The sequence below is a fragment of the Centropristis striata genome, chromosome 3 (genome assembly GCF_030273125.1).
Source record: "Centropristis striata isolate RG_2023a ecotype Rhode Island chromosome 3, C.striata_1.0, whole genome shotgun sequence".
NCBI classification, from domain to species: Eukaryota; Metazoa; Chordata; class Actinopteri; order Perciformes; family Serranidae; genus Centropristis; species Centropristis striata.
The window spans coordinates 9833457-9854232 of record NC_081519.1 but is presented as its reverse complement, the minus strand read 5'-3'; the positions used below and the strand labels follow the sequence as shown (position 1 = coordinate 9854232).

Below are 20776 nucleotides of genomic sequence, written 5' to 3'. Positions count from 1 at the left end.
CCAGTGGGAAGAGAACGAAGGAGGAAGAGGAGAGGAGAGGGACTGAAACAAAACCACACCTAACATCAACCCCGTGACTCGCCCACCCGCAAACACAAACACCTGGACTGTCTTACCTGGGATAACCGAAATTGTTTTCAAAGCCCTCAGAACCCTGAACGTACGCAGAGCTGACACATTGCCTAGGTTTACAAACTCTGTTATATACCTGCAAGGTGGATCAGATACAGTTATTCAGCAGCCATCCCAAACAGAGGAAAGAAATAGTAGATTGTTAAATAACACTTTACTGAGCAGTAATATGTCAATAAACATGGTTTGATGTGGGTTCAAGGTGCTGTGGACAACTCAGCAAAATTAACCTTATAAGCCACCACAAATAAATTGTTTAGTCTTTAAGGAGCAGTGTGTAGGATTTAGGGGGGTCTATGTGCAGTATATAATATGTATATATATGTTTTCATTCGTGTATAATCACATGAAACTAAGAACCATTTTTTCCTTAGAATGGGCCCTTCATATCTACACAGGGAGCAGGTCCTCTTCCACGGGTTCCACCGTGTTTCAACGCCATGTTTCTACAGGTGCCTTTCACTTTTATACATTACCTTCAGGCCAACAAAGATCCTATTATACACTTGGAAAGGGAGGAGTGAGGGAGGAGGCGCTCAGTTGGTTGCGATCTGCAAGATGCCACTAAATTTTACACACTGGTCCTTTAATAAGCCAAATAGGTTGCAGTTGGTGTTTGGAATTCAGTTTAGTCTTTATAAGCAAGGAAACAAATCCATGTCCATAGTGGGCAAAAATACTGGTCCTGATCATGAATCCAATGTGTGATTTGTACAGTTTATGATCTTAACTATGGAAGAACTGGATTGGCAGTATCATGCCTGTTAAGAAATGAATGACTCTCTATAATCCTGTGCCGAATGCTTAATATTTATTAAAGTGCAATATTTAACAAAGCCCCAAGTCTGTTTTATTTATTGTTTAGGTTTTGTGTCTTTTCATGTTTTATTTATTTAGGATATTTTAATATTTTTCCATTTTTCCCTTCCAATGTCTGAATATTCCTAAGAATTTAAAGTTAATTTCTCTTTGGAAGGGTGTGCAAGCATTGATATGTAAATATAAGTTGTAGTAGTAATTATATCAGTGACACTAAAGGGTTTTTGAAAAATTAAATCAATCATTTTTGGGGCAATATATCGAGACAGATTAAGTTTTGGCTGACTACAGCTTTGCAAATACTCTATATCAATCAAAGGTTTTGGGGTGACAAGTTTATCAGTAACTACTGAGTGTAAAGTTTAGAAAGTATAATAATGGTTGTCCCAATGCTAACAAGATGGTTTGAATGAACAAGATGGAGCCCTACACTGAAGAGAAATGTCCACAATACAGTGTGTGTTTGGTGACGTAATGGCTTAATTGTGACTGAAATTTGTTTTTCAGGTTTTTTTGTTGTTGTTGTTGTTGTTGTTGTTGTTCATGCAGATTCTTCCTTGTATCTCCAAAGTTGCCCACAGCAGCTTTTAGATTGGGGAGTAGTGTCTGTGTCCATTTTTAAAGGCACAATGAGGAGGATTTGTCTGTTGCAGTGTGTAAACACATCATTCTCAGACATCAAATTACCATTATAGTCATTATTTCAGTGATCTTCTTTCGATCGAGCTAATAGGCATAGCATAGGCATTGTGTCCAGACAGGATAATACAGATTCCTGAGCTTCCAACTCAGATGACACTGATTATCATGTCAGGCAGGCCACGCCCAGAAACATCCTGAACACAGCAATATAAAAAAGAAAGAGAAAAATATAGGCAGAGGCTCTGCAGATACACCACACACTTATAGTGGGTCATACAGATGCATATCAATAAATTAGAATATCATAGAAAAGTCCATTTCCAGTAGTTCAAGTCAAAAAGCCCCAGTGCATATAGATGGACATACTTTTCAGAGGCCAACATTTCCATTTGAAACATACTTTTTAAAATTGGTCTTTTGTAATATTAAAATTATTTTTGAGACACTGAATTTTAGGTCTTCAGTAAATGTAAGCCATAATTATTATAATTAGAAGAAATTAAATACATTAAGACATGAAATGTTTCATTCTGTGTGTGTAATGGATCTATATAATGTGTTATTTCCACTTTTTGGAATTGAAATAATTAATGAAATAAACTTTTTTATGATATTCTAATTTATGGAGATGCACCTGTAAGTGATGATTAAGACGTTTGTATGAGTACCTCTGTACAAGTTTTAAAGGAAAATCCTACTCATTGTACCTTTAAATAGAAAATATCACATTGTTAATTCTTTAGGTATTCTAAATACCTCTCCAGCACACAACAAAAACAGCAATTTGTTGTTAGAAAACTAAATGTTTGATAAACGTGCGTTATGATACCCACACAAAGATGGAATCTGTAAGTTATTTATTAAATTCTTACTAATACTAAAATGTTTGTTCTACATGTTTGCACCAACATTTGAATGACTTTACCAACAAGTATGTCTAACTTTCTTCTCTCCATGTGATAAAATGTTATGATACTTCTATGAGTCATGTTGAAATCCCATTTTTGGCTTTCGTTGCAGTGCTTTCTTCTCTTTTACATTTACATTTTTTGATGATTTGTTATTAATTATTACGAGTTAAAATACTTACGCCATGGAGATGACCATGAAATCCAGCCAGTTCCATGGGTCTCTCAGAAAGGTGAACCCATCTATAGCGAATCCTCGGGCAACAATTTTTGTGAGTGACTCAAAGGTATAGATACCTGTGAAGGTATACCTTGAAAACAAAGGAAGAGGACAGTAAAACGGTGACAGGCACATTAAACAATTATATGATTTGCTAAGGAGAAGTATGGACGTGTACTTACTCTACTTGTTTGGACCACTCTGGGGGGTCACTAAATGTCATGAATATACAGTTGGTCAAAATCGTACACATGATGATCATGCTGAATAACGTGAGAAGACAGAAGTTAAGGAAAGTTTGAGCTCTGCTAGCCATTACACCCCAAACAGTTAAATACAACAGCAACTGAAATTAAACTTTAGCACTGAAGCTTAAAGGTGTGTAAATTATCGTTTAACACTGACATTATCAACAGATTGGGAAGAAGTGACATTATGTCGAAGGGGTCTATGTGCTGTGCTGCAGAGATATCTACAAAAATGAGCATGCTAACCAGCTAGCCCCAAGCCATTCTGTCATGTAATACCACTTGTACCATAACAGATGACAGTGAGTCACTGCAGCATCCAGTCTGCCCTGAGCTAAACATGCTATAACATAAACTACCACAGCAATGAGTTTTTAAACCAGGAAGTAAGTTAGCATTTTATCTCCTCTGAAACTCAAAGAGGATTTTGAATGGGTTTTTGGTTCTGAAATAAGGTTTGTGGTTAACAAACAGATGTTCACGTTTTGTTGTATGATATAAAATACGTTTGGAAATACCCCAACTTGTTCTTAAAAAGCGATTGCTACAAGTGGCTAAATGAGACAACTACTACTGGCTGTCAGGGACATTAAAGGTCAGCACACTGGATACGAGGGGTTAGCTCTCTCACCAGTCCGTTTTACAGCACCTAGTCGTGTTTTTCAGTTATCTATATATATATATATATATATATTGTATATTGTAGATTAGGTTAATAAACTATTTATGAGGCTACAGTTTCCCTAGCTTGTCAAAACCGCTGGTTAGCTTGTCGGACACCATCTGAAGCTGTGACTTTCAAGTCCTGCAGCTGTGGTGTTGTTTGCTATAGCATAACGTTAGCTTCTTACTTCTGTATGCTGCTTTAAACACACTTTATACATCATAAAAATGGTATTCGTTGATGGAGATTATCCTGCTGAGCAAAATGCGAAAGCATCAGAAACGTATGTTTGCCACAGAGCTTATTTTCTCCAATGACCCAAAATTAAATTTAAAAAAATCACATTGGCTAATTCTGATTAGACCCCATTGGGATGATGCTACTTCCGGGTTGGACTACAAAAATATGTGTTTCCTCTACAATTGAAGATCATAAGATAGCAGTGCTATTCTGACCAGCGTTTCAGAAGCTTGGTTCAATTTTGCATTGCTCTAAGTCAGTAGTTGGCTTTTTTTAATTTTTTATAGTTGACACCTTTAAATTGAGATAATATGGACCCAGGTGTAGACCAACTGAAAACATTGTAACCATTCGTCATATTGTAACCATTGGCTTTACTGTTATGAGATGAGGCAAGATTGAAAGTTTGGAAAGTTCACTTTACTATTTTGAGGACATTGCAAGGTTTATTTAACATCTCTTACTGTACACAATCTGGATGGGAGGAGAATTGCTGCTTCCTATTAGTTTGGCGCATGTGGCCAGGTATTTTTCATATGATTTGTCATATAGGCAAAAAAACCAAACATGTTAACAATACTGCAACATCCATTTTCAAACATTGCAAAAAGCATATAAAATGAATCATTTGAAAAGGATATGAATGTATCAAAATCTTTATAGCTATTCGCCTAAGTAGATTAAAAGGGCTTAAGATGTACAAGGAGGGCGTGGCACTGAAGCGGAAGAGTGTTTTCCCTTTGTTGATGACTATAAATGTCTGTGGAGAGAGAAAGAGAGAAAGAGAAAGAGATTAAAAAAATAAAGACAGTCAGAACATTTCCAGAACAACAGTAATTATAAGACACAAACTAGTCAGCACATGGTCAAACTCTTGTGCTATCTTATTTTAGGAAAAGATGACTGTAGCTTGATCGAGCAGCTGATGTGAGTCCTGAGTTCACCTCTGAGTCATGAGGCACCACTGCATTGGTTTCCACTCTAACAACAGGGCTGATTCTCACAATGCAGGCGGTACTGTAATCTATTTCAGCATTTTGATGAGAGTGCTCAGTGTTTTTATCCATTTTGAATTCTTGAATGAGACAGGAAGTAACAGCCTTACTGTACACAAAGCATATGGGATAAAAACAGTATAGTAAAAAGATAAAGGGATGGAAAAAAAGGGCACGTAGTCAGTAGGACAAGGACACAAGGCTGTTTTACTCTGCTGACATCACTCCCAGTCACCCAGGAGCCAAGAGTACACCTCTGCCCGGGTTGCATCAGACCGAGCCTCTGTCCCTGGTGAGGTTTTCACCGTGACAGTAGCTCTGTGAGCAGCAGACAGGTGCATGGGAAGCTCTCCCCTCTTCGTGGCCAAATGACTCTCTTCGCCCCCAGTTTAAAGCTCTTACTGGAAGAGAACCGCAAATGCTGTCATCGATCAGGGGCAAATCTGCTGACTCGAGGCTCTCAACAACCACTCCCCACCCATAAACAGCACTGGGCCAAGTGGGGCTGTGCACTGGGGTGAGGCAGCACTGTGTGTCTCAGCAGTGTGTGTTTGTTTGTGCGTGCCTGTGTGTGGTTTGTGGATGTTTGTGCCCAATTTTGGACAAAGACAATGTGGGGTCTGAGTGAAGAGTATGGGCATTATTTACAAACAGATGGATTGTTGGGATGCTTCACAAATGTGGGGGTTTTCACCAGAATCTGTGAGTTATAGACGTGAACACTGCAAGGGTGCTTTTCCCTCTTCGCCACATCCCCTCATGTGTATTTATGACACCACTGACAATATCATCCGTCAGCATTTACAGAAAACACACCATGTGCTGTATGTAACCAGTACTGAAGAACAATGAAGATATTGAATGTAAGATGTGACTGTGATACTTCTTGTAGTTTTTCTTTTTTAGGCTGTTCTTGTTACCTGTATGTACATATACCTGGAAAAAGTAATGCCTAGTGTTCATATATAACCCACGTAAACATGAGCCGTGAGCCAGGACATGCAGGGCTACCGCTAAGGAGAAACTCCCCCTGAGTTTTATTTTAGGAAATAAAGATAAGAAAGTTATATACTAAAGCCTGCAGCAGGACTTTCACCCATTTCGTTTTCCATGTTACAGTAAAAACTCTAAACAGGCTCTCAATGCAGTCATCGCTAGTGCTGCCGGACATTCGTAAGATTTTTTTATCTAAAATTGGGCGAAACTACACTTCGATTCACAAACAATTAAAATACTGTGTGCCACAGTACAGTCATAACTCTATATGACTTATATTACACAATAATGATGTTGAATATGATGATAAACCAATTCTAGAGAGCTTACATGTATAAAAGAAGCCTTTGGTCGTTAGTATGCTTATGGCACCAGCAACTAGCAAAACACACACATACACACACACACACACACACACACACACACACACACCACGAGTTCCTGGTTCACACCACGGGAAACACTAGAAAGAAACGGGAAGGCGACTAGAAGTGTCCTGAGACAAGTGGTGTCCTGAAATCTAATTAAATTAAAAATAGCGTCCGCAGTCTGGGGAAAGACAAAATGTATTCTCTGCATCAGAAGACTCCTCTCTCCCTCCCTTCCCCTCTCCGGCTCTTTTTTGCCTATAGAGCATCTGCACTACTTAAAATATCCTCTCACTATTTTTCCTGTCACGTGGCGGAAAGATTCATCTATACTTAATCAACAAAACACAAACAGGAACACGCAGGATCGAGAGTCATGTTTAAATCTTTGTCTTAGAGGTCAAATGTGTGTCTGACCAAGCAAATACAGCATGTGGATGGAAGGAGAGGTTGTGAATAATCCTATTACTATAACTATAGTTATAAGAAAGCATAATTATGTTCCATATGTTGATCAATGTGAAGAATAAATCCTATAGAGGTTCTGAAAGCATTATATTTGAAGATACAAAAATTTAATAAATTCAATGTAGGTCATAAAAAGTAGGGCTGTGTATTGGCAAGAATCTGGTAATATGATACATTTCATGATGCAGGGGTTATGTTTCAATGAATTACTATACTGTAAGCATAGAAATATATATATATTAAATATATTTTTCATAGTATATAGAATACAGCATGTATAAATTATGAAAAAACAGAACACTGTCTGCCACAAATCTTTTCATATAAACTTTTAACTAAAAACCAACTGTGTTTTTGAGATAAAGTATCACAAAACATAATGTGATACTCTAAGTGTATCAATATTTTCTTACAGTTGGAATAAAGAGGTTTCAGTAGCTCAATGAACTCCATTTGGAGACAGAATAATCTGCTGTTGACGCAAACTTGGCAACCTGGCACAGTTACAACAAAGGATGCAAATGTCTGGTCAATTTCTTAATTGATTGTGCCACATTAATCGATGACTGATCAATCACTGAGGGTTATAAAATACTAAATGTAAGACTTTTCTTAATGAAATCCACAGTGTGATGGGCTATTTTCACAGCCCGACTTATACCGTATACTAAATAAACAGAATACCTCCGTGCCACAAAAAAGGCTACTAAGAAGGCACAAAGCAAAGTCTAAACCATTGTTGTGTCGATAAAATGGCTACGAATGACCATACCAAGCAGAAAAAATTATCTGAGCTGCTCTGATCTCCTGATAACAGACGTTGGTCTTGTTTATTTTGATTTAAGAATTTGAGCAAAGCTATGCAGTCAGAGGTGAATAGTGTAGGCAGTCTGTTAACTGGATCACTGGTGATAAAGGAAAAGGTGACAGTGGATTGGACAAATTAAAATCTATAAGATATAGGCAATAAGCGCATCAACTTCACTGTGCTCTTTCTGCTGTATAGAAAAAACTCCATGCACTTATCATGGGATCTGGGCACGTTAAAGGTTTATCATGTTACAAATTCTGCAGTTTTCTCAACTGCATGAACTTGTAGTCCACTGAAAACAATGCAAACATCAAAATGTTGGCTGATATATTCTAGTGATAGGACCATATGTGATTTAATTGTGCGATAAAAAAACATCCAAAATGAATTGATTGTGGTGAATTTCCATTATTGGGATAATTGTGAACATTGTGAAAAAGCTGTCTAGCTCACTAACGTACGTCTTATATTGATTTGCTGGTTTATTTTTTTTAATGACCACAAAGGGTGCCTGCATCTTTACGGCTCCAGATCCACAATCCAGCTTTCCTATTGTATCCAAAAAACAAGTTAAATCAGATATGTGGAAATACTATGGATTCTAAACTAAACAACAGAAAAAATATATTTATTTCTTAACAAGATGTAAGGTAACGTGATTCCAGTGAGTGATTAGCGTAATTATAGTGTGAATCTCAATAATTGTGACATTGAATTTTCATATTGGCCCATGCCTAATATATTCATGATAATTTACATTTCTAACAGTGATTGATTAATTGATTAATCACTCATGTTAAGTAGGGTGACAGACACTGGATTGCTACATTTAAATGGGATCAACATGTGAAACATGTGGTGCACTCGTAAGATAAGGAAACTGAGGATGAATTGCATTTATCATGACATGGATAAACATCGAGTGAGTCTACGTAACACAATGCGTGCTGAAGTCCATAGTTGAATACACACATACATACTTGGGCATACACACATGCATAAACACACAACTTAGCAGAGCAAGCTTCACTGTAAGAAAGGCTGCAAAGCTGGCGAAATGCTTCTAATTCTCCACAGTGTGTTAAAGAAAAATACAAATATGCAAGAATCGGGAGGCAGAATGCAGCTGCAAGGACAGTGTGTGTGTATGTGTGTGTGTGAGGAGGAGGAATAGTGGAGCAGGGATATGGAGAGGGGCTTGCAGGGGTATGGGACGGCAGCAGAGAGAGAGAGAGAGAGAGAGAGAGAGAGGCAGAGAGAGACAGAGAGAGAGAGACAGAGAAAGACAGAGAGAGAGAGAGAGAGACAGACAGACAGACAGAGAGAGAGAGACAGAGAAAGACACAGAGAGAGTGAGACAGAGAGAAACAGAGAGATGGGGGGGTGGAGGGGGAGTGATGCAGAACAGAAAGCCAGAGAGCTGCAGAGGGGAGAGAGCCAAACCTGAGATGGATGGGTAGACGGAGGGAGGAGGAGGACGGGGAAGGCATGCAGCAGAGAAAGAAACCGAGAATGAGACGAGGAGGGGGAGACAGAAAAAGAGAGAGGGAGCTGAGTGAGATCAAAGCCGGGAAACAATGGAGACTAAATCATAGGGAGGGCGTGTTGGACTTCTCTTAATCATCCCAGGACCCTAGCCTGACACAGACTGGTCTATTACTTCACAAAAGTCACTGCAGATTTAGACCTTTTAGAAGAAGGCAATAAACCTAGCACCAAAATGATTGAGAAAAACAATTCAAACATCGCCGAGACAACATCATTTTGAAAATTGATTAATCATTTAAGACATTTATTAAATAAAAAAAGGGCCAAACATTATCTGTTCCCTGCTTCTTGTTTTTGCATTTTGCTTCTTCTCCATCTTTAATATCATCAAGGACCTTTTCATTTCAAAACATCATCTAGGGCTCAACTTGTATTCATCACTGTTACATAACATTTAAAAGGCTAAATAATGCATCAATTGATTGCAAAAAGGATCCAAAATGATTGCTAGGTCAAGCCCTAAATGACCTTCATAAGCTTAAGAACTTATCAGATTTTTTAAAGAAGCACATCTGGATTTACAAGCGTCTTTGCAGACTGGACAGAGAAAACATGGCACACATACATTCTGTCTTTGGCCAATTCTGTAACAAGCGCAAGGTATAGTGCACCTTGATTCTATTTACAGAAGAGCAAAACTATCAACAGCACGTCAGCTTCCACACTGTTCACTGTCAAACTGATGTGAAAAACAGCATAGATCTCATGAGGATCTTTCATGTAATATCTATTATAGCCCAAAACATAACTCATGTACTGCCGATTGAGCTCACTGCAGTGAGGATTCAGCCTCGAAATATGTATGACTGCAATCTAATTTCTGTGCAAATTATACCATCAAAAAATTGCGTCATTCCACTTTTTTAACCTGTAAACTGCGCTGTTAAAACCCCACTTTCCCCTCCTTACCCCACCTTCCTTCTTTATACCAACCTGGCTAGCAGTGGAAGCACACTCAACCCCCTTTTCCCACCCCCCACCCCATCCCTTCCTCAGTCAGCCCAGTACAGGAGGATGCTGTGTCATCAGAGACTGAGGACTAAAGCCTGGCCCTCCCTCTAATTTACTACACCCTGAAAAAAAGAACAGCGGAGAGGAGGCGGCGGAAGGGAGAAGGGAAAAGGAAAGTAATGGACAGAGACACACAGAGAGACAGAGATGGTGGGATAGGGAACATAATGTAATGGTGTGTACAGTGCTACATGCTGAGTTTCAGAGGCTGCTGCTGCTTTAGCCGTGAGCTCCCTTTATGCGCTCGCTATTAGCTGCTGCCCTGCAGAAGCCTGAATGGTCTGCTGCACACTCCGTCTTATAGCAATAAGACGGTCACTGAAAATGCCACAGTCAGGAGGAGAATGAAGCCTCTGCATCAACAAGACCCTAAAAAGCTGTTCATACTGCCTTTTGTCCACACGATGCAGCAGCCAAATAAAGCTGAATCATCTTAACCGTACTTTCATGAAATGAAACACATTAATACAGATGTGTGCACGTGCACAGTGCAACTAAAACACTAGTATGCCCTCCATCCATCCCGCCCTGCTCCTCCTGTACGGCCACAGCAGCTTTAACATTGCCTAATCACATCAGACATTTGAAAAGCCCAGGCAGTCCTCTCCCCATCACAGGGGAAAACAAGAACTGCAACGCTGCATTTCTCTTCCTCACCACTGCCCCCTCTTCCTCTCTTTGATGCATGAGTGCTGTGATCAGGTTTCCTGCAGCTGACGGTAACACACACACACACACACACACACACACACACACACACACACACACTTAGACACACTCATTGACATACAGTGCAATAGTGAGCGATAGGATGACTGTCGGTCGAGTAGAGGAGACAATCAGCCTGGAAAGGTGAGGACAGGAACAGCAGGGTGAAGAATGGACGTTTAATGCGAATATACTAAGAGGCACTTCCTCAGGTGTGATAAAGGACAAACACATTAGTAGATTAGGGAAATTATTGATATGAATGATAGTAAGATGAAGCGGGAAGATGAGGTCTTAACCTGTGACTCTTATTGAACTTGCTGACACAACACATGGGATGAGTATGATGAGGTTAACAGATCTTGACTGAGCAGGATGAAGAGAAGCTGTATCAACACATATGTGGTAGGCAGGAGCACGGTTAGTTTAACTAATTAGCTGGCAGTCTAGTATCCTACTACTTGTACTACAACCTTCCCTTTTGAAATTCACTAAAAGTTAGCAAGGTAATTTCGCACAACATCTCTAAGTATACCTCATAGACTGTATAGTGGATGTAGCCACCATGGCGTCACCCATTGGTTTGTGGACTACTGTTTTGAAGCTTTGAGTTTGGCTTTTTGGCCATTGGACACTATGCACAGCCACCTATACTGGCAACCAGACTGCACCTGGCTCCTGGCTACACTGTGTGAGGCCACTGCTAACAGAGTTAGCTCCCATAATTGGAGGTAAACCAAAATCTACTTCAACGCTCTTTAAATGTACAGAGTGCCATGGATACGCATTGCTACAGCTCTATCCTGATTGACAGGTCTCTGTGGTAGCGGCTTACCAATCACAATGTAGCCACACCCTGTACCCTGCTTTATCATTTATTTTACTCCAAATGGAACCATAATTTACAAAATGAAAATCATTCTGCTTTGAAGAAGACTTTAAACTAGGTATTGAGACCATTAAAAGTAATTAGAAAAATGTTTACTGAGTAATAAATCAAGTGAGGTTCAATCAATCAAGTGATTTTCTCATAGACTTCTATACAATTAGACTTCTTTTTGCAACCAGTGGAGTCGCCCCCTGAAGGTCATTTGTAAGAATGCAGGTTTAAGGCACTCCCGCATTGGCTTCCCTTTCAGACCCAGAGGCTACTTCCACTTCTTTTTTTCAGTCTATGTAATACCTGCAACAATTATCCATTATTAAACAATGGTATTTTGTACCAGCTAATGGAGTATTCAATAATATGTCTAATGTCACAACAAATCTGACCAAAAAACATGTAGGATATAATATTAATTTTCTTGGTGAACTATCTCTTGTTTTAGAGTACAACCATGTCATACAGATACTGTTTGTGTTATTATCATGCTTCACAACTCTTGCCAATGGCAATTTGAGGAAGAAAATGAATCAGGTGTCCATTTTCCATTTGTATTTTTCAGCTTCTGGACAGCTGGGGCATATGAATGTATACCATATATATATATATATATATATATATATATATATATATTCATATGCGGTTTATGTTCATCGCATATGTTCATTCTAACATTAAACTATAAGAAACAGTCCTTTGAAGCTTTATGCACAGAGGCAACATTTATACGGTAACATACTGTACTTAAGCCTTTTACAGTTTACTGTGTTTACTCATCTGGATCAGCCTTCATCGAAGTTTGTGTACATAGTGGTTAAGTTGCCAATCTGTTTTTCTGTAATCAACTATTTCTAAAAGCACCATTTGGGAATCATCATGTCTTGTTCTATGTCATTTTATTCAATGCAGTTTCTTGTGTACACACACCCTCACACACAGTTAAAGGAGGCGTCTGAGTGGAGGCCATGATAAAGAACTCTGCAGCAACTTTCCTTTGGTCGCCACAGTGAGATGCCACAGAGAAGTTAAAAAAGTATGCACTAGGCAATAAGCAAAGTGGGGAATGATAATAAGAAAAGAATGCAACCCTTCCTGTGGTCACCACTGAACTAGGGCTGTGGATCAATAGATCACAAAAGGCACATACACTTGATAGTTTCATCCGCCCTACGAGGGAGTGCTGCTGGCTGAGATTGCCAGTCCTGCTGACTGGGCTTTCTTGCTGCTGTACAGGCCGCAGATTCTCTTACACATTATGACTGCCACCACACAGGAGACTGGCTACTCCACATGTCTGCACAGCTGAAGGCACTACAGCATGCTCCTGCCCTTTTCTCTTCACTTTCTGTCCTCTCCTGCCATCTTCTGCCTTTGCCCCTCAGTCCTTTTTCGCTAGTGCAGAGCCATGCTTGAGTTTGAGTGGTGTGGAGCAGAAGCCTAAAATGGCTTAAAGTCTAGTCTCTGATTAATAAAAAAAAAAAGAATTTGGAGAGAAAATAGGGAGATTGGGGTTTGTGTCATCTGCACCTGTACCATATTAATTTAGAAGTGGCTTTACCAAAGATGAAGATATTATGTGACTGTGTGGCATGGCTCAATGTTGGCCTGTCACACCTATCTGTGTATTGACCTATATGATGTCCGCAGCTTGGGCTGATTTAAAAATGGTGATTTAGCTATTTATTTAATTTGTTTTTATTCTTTATTTAAATGATCAGCAGTTGAATGATACTGAGCATAAATTATTTTTATTTAATTATTATTTTTATTAATTTATTGATTTATTTGGTTTATATTGGTTGACAATAGTGTGTGTCATAATGTTAAATTGTCTTTATAAAGGTTATCTGTTTAAGAAAGCAGCCTTTTAAACACTTTTGCTTAGTCACATTGGTGCAAAATCCACATAGAAAAGGTCTTTTTTCAACTCACTATATTGGCCACCATATCATTGACGGATAAACTTTGCCCTTTGCAAATTGGAATCGGCCACAAAAACACAACATTGGTCAGCCTAAAAAAAAAAAAAATCACCTTGATTACCGGTAACAATGATATGACCTTCAATTATGGTGGATGTGCTTGTCCATTTTAAATCTCTCAAAAGTAACAAGTAACATTAAACTCAATAAAGTGCCATGGAAAATCATAGAGGAGTCAGTTTAAAGGCAATTATCTGTACTTACTGAAAAAATGGTTGCAGTTTCTATAAAGCAGAGAGAAATGATACAGATGTCCATGTTGCTTGTAACATGTCAACATACACATGCACATACAAGGGATGTTGCTGTCACTAGCCTAGCTGTGGTTTAAGGTTTAGGAGGGGTTTAAAACTGTGTTCCCTGAGACAAAGTCACATGATCATCTGAACCTGGTCACTGTATCTGAGGTTAAACATAAACCTGCTGCAGACATGACTTAACTGAGGTTTGAGGCAACAGCCTTCAGTATAAGCACATATTTAAACAGCTCATCTTATATTTTATAAAATTTCACATGTATGTTTTCTCTGGAAGGCAATGCTTCAACATGTTTCAAACTCATACAATTGTGTAATTACAATTAAAATGTTAATTATTTATACCAGAGACAGGGTTACTGATCATCTGACAAACATAACAGTTGTTACTAATGCACACCTCTAGTGCCTGCAAGGAGGACATATTGTCAGACTGCCAGAAATGTATAGGTTACAGAAGCAAACAAATGTAAATATTTTACATATATGTCACATAATGGTGGGGACACAGTCTCTCACGTATTATGATTTCCTAGGGAAATTGGTCAAGGGTGACAATCTTAATTATTGTGCAAACCAAATGTAATTGCATTCACTCGTATTGATTAATTGTACAATAACGTGGAAATGTGATCAACAGTGGAACCATTGTAAAACATAATGTAGATCACAATAATACCAGTAACAATGCAGCGATAGGAATGAAGGATAAAAGGAAGTGATGCACTTGTCATCTGTAAGAGTGCTTTGTAGCAAAATTATTTAATTAGCTTTAGCATTGATGACACATTAAAATAAAGGGGCATTTGTCACCCCTTCCAGCTGTTACATCATCTTTACCATTCATTAACACATATAATTAATCAACACTGCAGAAACATTTATGAGAATAACTGCTGCCCGACAACTGCGTTCCAGAGCAGCCCTGCAGTGTTGCAGGAGCAGAGCCACAACATCCCTCTGCCTCTGCTTTCACTGTACAGGTGAACACTCACTCACAAGCCTTGTGTGATCTAATAATGCAGGGACCGTCTCTTAGCCCCTGTAGCAGTGACGAAAAAGTACTCAACAGCTCTTAAATGTTTCAAGGTCATATTTGCTATTATTATATTCTCATCTCTGTAGCGAAAACAATAACTTGTATTTTGAGAGAAACGACAAGGTACCCAAATCTGTTATGTGAGTAAGTTTCATATTACCTCCGTGTTTGGTATGGTTTGTTAACAATGCTGGCATTTTCCCATGAGAAAAAGGTAAAAACTTTACCCATTTGAAGGTCCAGCTCAACAGCCTAATAATACATCTGTAAAACTTCTCACTGTGTACAAACCTCTAAATTATATAAAAGCTAGTCAGCATTTTTTCAGCCATTGGGCAATATTCCATAATAACCTTCTTGTGTATTGAAATTCAATGAATCTGAGAGAAAACCAGATTTCTGCACCTCCTCTTGGCTCAGAATTCAGGCGTTAGAAAATCTACCCTGTGAGAGAGGGCATTCCTATTGGCTCTTATACAAACATGCACGCCCCTTCTGATTGGTAAAAGCCTGATTCAATGGCAGAAAATCCTGCGGAAAAAGTAGCTTTTTCAGCATTGGCAACAACTGCATACACTGCAAAGCAACCCAAAAAAAGAAGAACCGACTTATCAAAGAAAGAGAATCTGTCAATAAACGCAATAACACATGTCAATAACAGCAAAGTGTTTAAGAGGTGGATAGAAAATTTGTTAATAGTTTAGCCTTCTGATAACTGTAGCCAAAGGCTCAAGAGTGTGGCTAAGTTCAGGTAGCTGGATTAACCCTCAAATCACAGTTTGTCATCTCATAGAACTCTACAGGCCCACAAGTTTGCAACGAAATATGCCTGTGGGAGTGGCTTAGGGCAAAGAGGGGAGAGCTTCAGCTTCTTTTGCCTTCACCCAAAAACGACCTATCCCACCTTTAAGTAAAATCGTCTTTAATTGAGTGTTTGTGGTTAAGCTGGGTGGTGACTTTCCGTGTGTGACTACTCACTTTGATGTTCAGATAGTATGGGTCCAAATCCTCCAGCGGCGTGCCCCACATTCCATCAGGAACATCGCCGTAGATGAACGGCAGGCTCTTCCCAGCCTCCAGGTCACTGTTGGGCTTGGCGTCATTCTCTTCGGACGTGTCGCGGTGACTACTGTCCGATCTGGGCTTGGGTGGCTTCTTGTTCTTTTCTTCATTGATGCGCTTCTCGATGTTAGCGAGCGACTCCGCTGTGAATTTCTTGAAGCTGTCAGGTCCTGGGGGTGCAATAAGGGGTGCGGCCATGTTTTCATCCTGCAGCTATTTCCTCTTTATTTGTTTTCCATCCCAGACATCCAGCTCTGAGAGGAAGAGAGGGACACAGGGTAAGAACGTGCAAGCATAAGGTACTGATCAAAGATAAAAGTGACGGACAAAGCTAAATAAAAAATCATCCTTTAAAATAATATCATCTAAAGCTACTAAATTAAGCTCAAACTGACTGGAAAATAAAGGTTAGGATCAAATTGTCTGACATATTTATACATTAGCCCAGTTGCTTTGCATCCCTTCTCAGTTTCAAGGCTGCCCAAAGCCTGCAGATGGAATTTTCTAGTTCTGCCAGGGAACGCAAACAAAGCAAAATAAAGCAGAAAAAGTGCAAACATTTGGAACATGGACCAGTAGGCACTATTTCTGCTCTTTCCGTCAACCTTAATGACTAAAGCACTGATCCTGTATCCCCAACAGCTAAACTCAGGGACCCAGCATGTACAGAAGACGGCACTGAATTTCTTTTGCTGTTGTCTTTGTGACCTCAACAGCAAGGTGACATGCCAAGTCTATTCTTCTGTGTTTATGGGCTCTTTCTCAGGACATTCCCTTTAACAACACCAATAATGCAGCATTTACACTGTACAGTTATGTTTATCCTTAAACGTCCATGATGTTGTTATTAACAATAAATACAGTGTCATGTGAATGTGCTGGTAGCAGAGAATAGACTACTTCAAGCTCTATGCAGCTCAAAGTTAATTATTTCAGCTTGGTGGTCTCCCTGGTTGAGTCCAAACAGCTCTCACTGATGATAGATATGAAATAAGTGGGAAAGTAGCTCCCAGCACACAGACTACTACTACTGTCCTGCGTGCAAAGGAGCCAAACAATAAAACAGATATTAGTGCTAGATGTTTAAATTAGCTACAATTAGTCTAGTGCTACATGTTCACCATAAGAACATTGATATTGTACATCAAGGCCCATTTCTGTTCACATGTTTTGGGGTCTTTCTCTGCCATCTCCTGATCATACCCTCTGATCTAAATAATTGATATAAGGTAATATAATTAACTGGGAATTGTGCTAAAAATAGGAATGGGTGGGGTTAATTGCAGAACAATAATTCAAATGTTGACAGTTCATTTGTTGAAGTAGGCTGCAATATGCAAAACTGTCTTTAGATACATTATACACATTTTGTTACTATTGAAAAATCATAAATTGGCATATCTGATTATTTAGACATTTCAAATTTACTCCAGTTGTTTAAAAAAGAGTTTTAGTCTTTGTGATTCTGCTTTATTTTCTCTGCATTTTGTTTATTTGTTGTACAATTTAAATTATTTTTACTTTTATTTTACAATATGAAATATATTATCTGCAACTTTTATAATTTAATTCTGGAATGAACATACTCCATGTATTCAATAAAGCTCAATAAAATAAAATAATTTAAAAAGAAAATTGTTGTGTTTTCTTGATTGTTCTGTTAAAAACTCATCCACCTGCTCCTTAAGTAAACCCTATGTTATACAGTCTATGAGTAAAACCTATTAAAACAAATATCACTTGGCCCATGTTTATCATATGTACCAGCACATCCAACACAGACTGCAGTGTGCATGTTGGCGTCTTACATCCTACTGTACTGGCTGACTAATAATAAAGCATTCTAAAATGTTAAAGTGTGCCAAAATATAGTCCACAAATGATTGCCGGACTGGAAATAATTCCACCTCTGAGGCTCTGACTCATTGTTTAAACAGTGGGGTTGTAATAACATTATAAACTGCATCTCTCCAGGCTCCTACAGCAGATGAATGCTATTTAATATAATAATATATATTGTATATTTGACAGTCAAGTCACAGTTCAAAAATCAGACAGTGTGCAACATCACAGATACAACGATAAGGGTACAGACCTGGAAAGAAATTTAGAAAGAAATGCGAAGAAATCCACAAGCAGACATAGATCCAACAGCCCAGTATCTTCTAGAAAAAGCAACCAAGAAGAGGGATTAAGTCCGATTCAAGTAACCCAACCTCGGCACAACCTCCAAGTCTCCTTCCACCAATGCTACATCAATTGATCTACCGTCAAGGTGAATCAAAGCAGGATGCAATAGCATGGCCAGCGGTGCATGTACACTTTACACATAACGCTGGGATAATCCGAAAAACACAGGCAGCGAAACTGCAGAGCGACCAGGGGGAAACTGCCAGGAAATGTTGCAGATGTTGCTCAGTGCTTTCGATGTCCACTAACTCACTAGGTCATATGAGAAACACGGCAGCAAAAAGACTGCTCGTTTCACTCTTTAATCAATTACAGTGATTTCTATTAATCGGCACCAAATGCGCGTAGCCCACGACCGCTCTCGGTTCTGTTTAATCCGTTATGAGTCAAGTGAGTCCGGAAATAAAAACTGATGGATGACAGGGAAAACTAACAACTCCAGCAGCCTCATTTGCCTCCAATAGAAAAAGACAATCTTGTCGCCGTCCGGTTCATCAGCGTTTAGCAAAAAAATGTCCTACGCTGCGTCCTATGTGCGGAAATCCAAACGGCCTCCGTCCCGTCACCTGGAGGCAAAAAAACCCGTCTATTGTGCTCTCTGCACCGTGATGATGACCTGACATGTGATGGAGCTAACCGGACACCGTGGCCACACAGCGCTAGTGAGGAGGAGGTGTGTAGGGCACTCGCATCTGAGTCACATGGGCCGGTAAAGAACTTGAATCCCTTATTTCCTGCATTGATGTCTTCATGTAGCCTGTCACTAAAATGTGAGATCGGTCCAAATCAACAGCATCACTGGGAATAGGTGAGCCCCAACAGGCCCCAGTCCAACATTACTGAGAGAATAACTTGCCAGCCAAGTATTTATCATACCCTATAAGGGTGGGTGCCCATTTATGAGTCAATTTCAGGTAAAGTTATGGCGTCCTACGGGAAATGTTAATGATTATTGAGTTAAACGAGTTTTATCATCAACGGGATGGATGAGGGATGAGGAGGAAAGGTGGATTATGAAGCATGGGCCAGCCCGGCCACCATAGAGATAAACACAGATAAAATATCTCGGAGAACTTTCTTTCTGGGATAAAGACCACCCCTCACATCGTGTGTCTTATCATGCAAGTCATTTTCTGAGAGGCATCTGAAGACTGTGTAGTCCCCAGGAAAGTCCACTGTTTAATACCGAGGCGCGCCGTTGTCCTATAGGGCCAAAGCCTAAAATACTGCAGTGTGGTTTATCGCTGCTATAGGCTGTAACTAACAAACTCATAGTAGGTCAGTTGAATGCACAAGCCATGTCCTGACAACACATCCCCTGGCTTCAACTCAAAGCAGAGCCATACCACATCAGCGCAACCCAATTTCACACATAAAAAGGTGGATTATTTACGGGGGGGTTGGGGGGGACTAAAAAACGGCCTTAAGGCGATACCACACCCGTAAAGATAATGTCTAGGCGACAGAAATCCAGACTTCATTTGGTGCGGGTTTACGGAGTCATACCATGATGGAACAATGTGTTTTTAATGGCCGAGACTGAGCGAAAACACCAGAAAAAGGGTGCCGCGGCCCCCTTTGAGGACTGCCAAACTAAAAACGCACCTACCTCCTCACGCAATACAGTTTCCAACGAGATTGCGAGAGGGAGGGGGCGCAGAGGTGGAGTGTGTGTGTGTGTGTGTGTGTGTGTGTGCGTGAGGAGGAGGAAGGAGGAGGAGGAGGAGGGGGGGGGGTGTTAAAACTATCATAGTTATAAAATAACTGTAGGAAGGAAAATGCTACCTAGGATTATTTTGCAAGCGATGCATTATTCGTGTACTTGGAGCATGCAGGTTAGTTATTGTCGCCACTCAGAGAAGTTTGACGTGATCTCACTTCTACATCCCATATGCGTATGTTTCACATTCTGACACAGTGAAATGTCATTCCATCCAGCGGCAGGCCAACACCCCAAATAACCTGCTGTCTCCCTGTTTTTCTACCGCGTCGCGTCACAAATCCGTGTTTTCCACTTGCAAGAAAAAAAAAATCACATTTCCCCCTTCTTCTAACTGCTACCTCGCATACATATTTGTCTCTGTACTGGCAAGGAGCCCTCCACAGACGCTAGGAAAAGATGCTGAGAGAGAGGGACCGCTCTGCGGCACTGGGATGCAGTCAGTCGACAAAGTAGGACTGCGATCCATCCCACGACACGAAATACCAGACAAAGCAGAAAACAGATTGTCTACTTACTTTTTCTCGCATTAACAGAAATCCAGACAGCTGTCACTGAACTGCAGATGTAGAAAAGTGTCGAGAGTAACTGCGGTTGTCGCCATATTGTTGCTGCTATCTTCCTTCCCAGTGCGTGCGGCTACCCTGCATAATTGATGACTCTCAGCAAATTGTTAGGGAGTGTCGGTAAATGCCTTTAGTTTCAATAACGGACAAGAGACCGCAGCATCGTAAGCAAAAAAAAAACACTGTTAACTGTTCAGTCATTGATAATCTCGTTGGGATTAATATTGCAATTGGCAACGTTTTTGTGTCCATCTTGATCTGCAATGAAGAAAAAAAACAACGTATAATGTGTGACGACA

At 39.8% G+C, this 20776-nt stretch overlaps 1 protein-coding gene across 6 annotated transcripts in view; it reads right to left on the bottom strand.

The window, feature by feature from the left end:
- The window catches only part of scn8ab (sodium channel, voltage gated, type VIII, alpha subunit b), a 60691-nt gene extending 40158 nt beyond the window's left edge, over nt 1-20533 (bottom strand). Inside the window, exons 1-6 of one of the 6 annotated variants that reach the window (XM_059330236.1) lie at nt 18097-18663; nt 15918-16255; nt 4516-4633; nt 2904-2994; nt 2684-2812; nt 117-208 (exon numbers count right to left, since the gene is read on the bottom strand). In XM_059330236.1, the coding sequence (XP_059186219.1) occupies nt 117-208; nt 2684-2812; nt 2904-2994; nt 4516-4633; nt 15918-16199 (712 nt within the window). In that variant the 5' untranslated portion in view covers nt 16200-16255; nt 18097-18663. Of the gene's footprint in view, nt 1-116; nt 209-2683; nt 2813-2903; nt 2995-4515; nt 4634-15917; nt 16256-18096; nt 18664-20429 lie in introns of those variants that run through there. The other 5 variants (XM_059330239.1, XM_059330237.1, XM_059330235.1 and 2 more) reach the window with 5 other exon arrangements.
- Nucleotides 20534-20776: the final 243 nt, after the last annotated feature.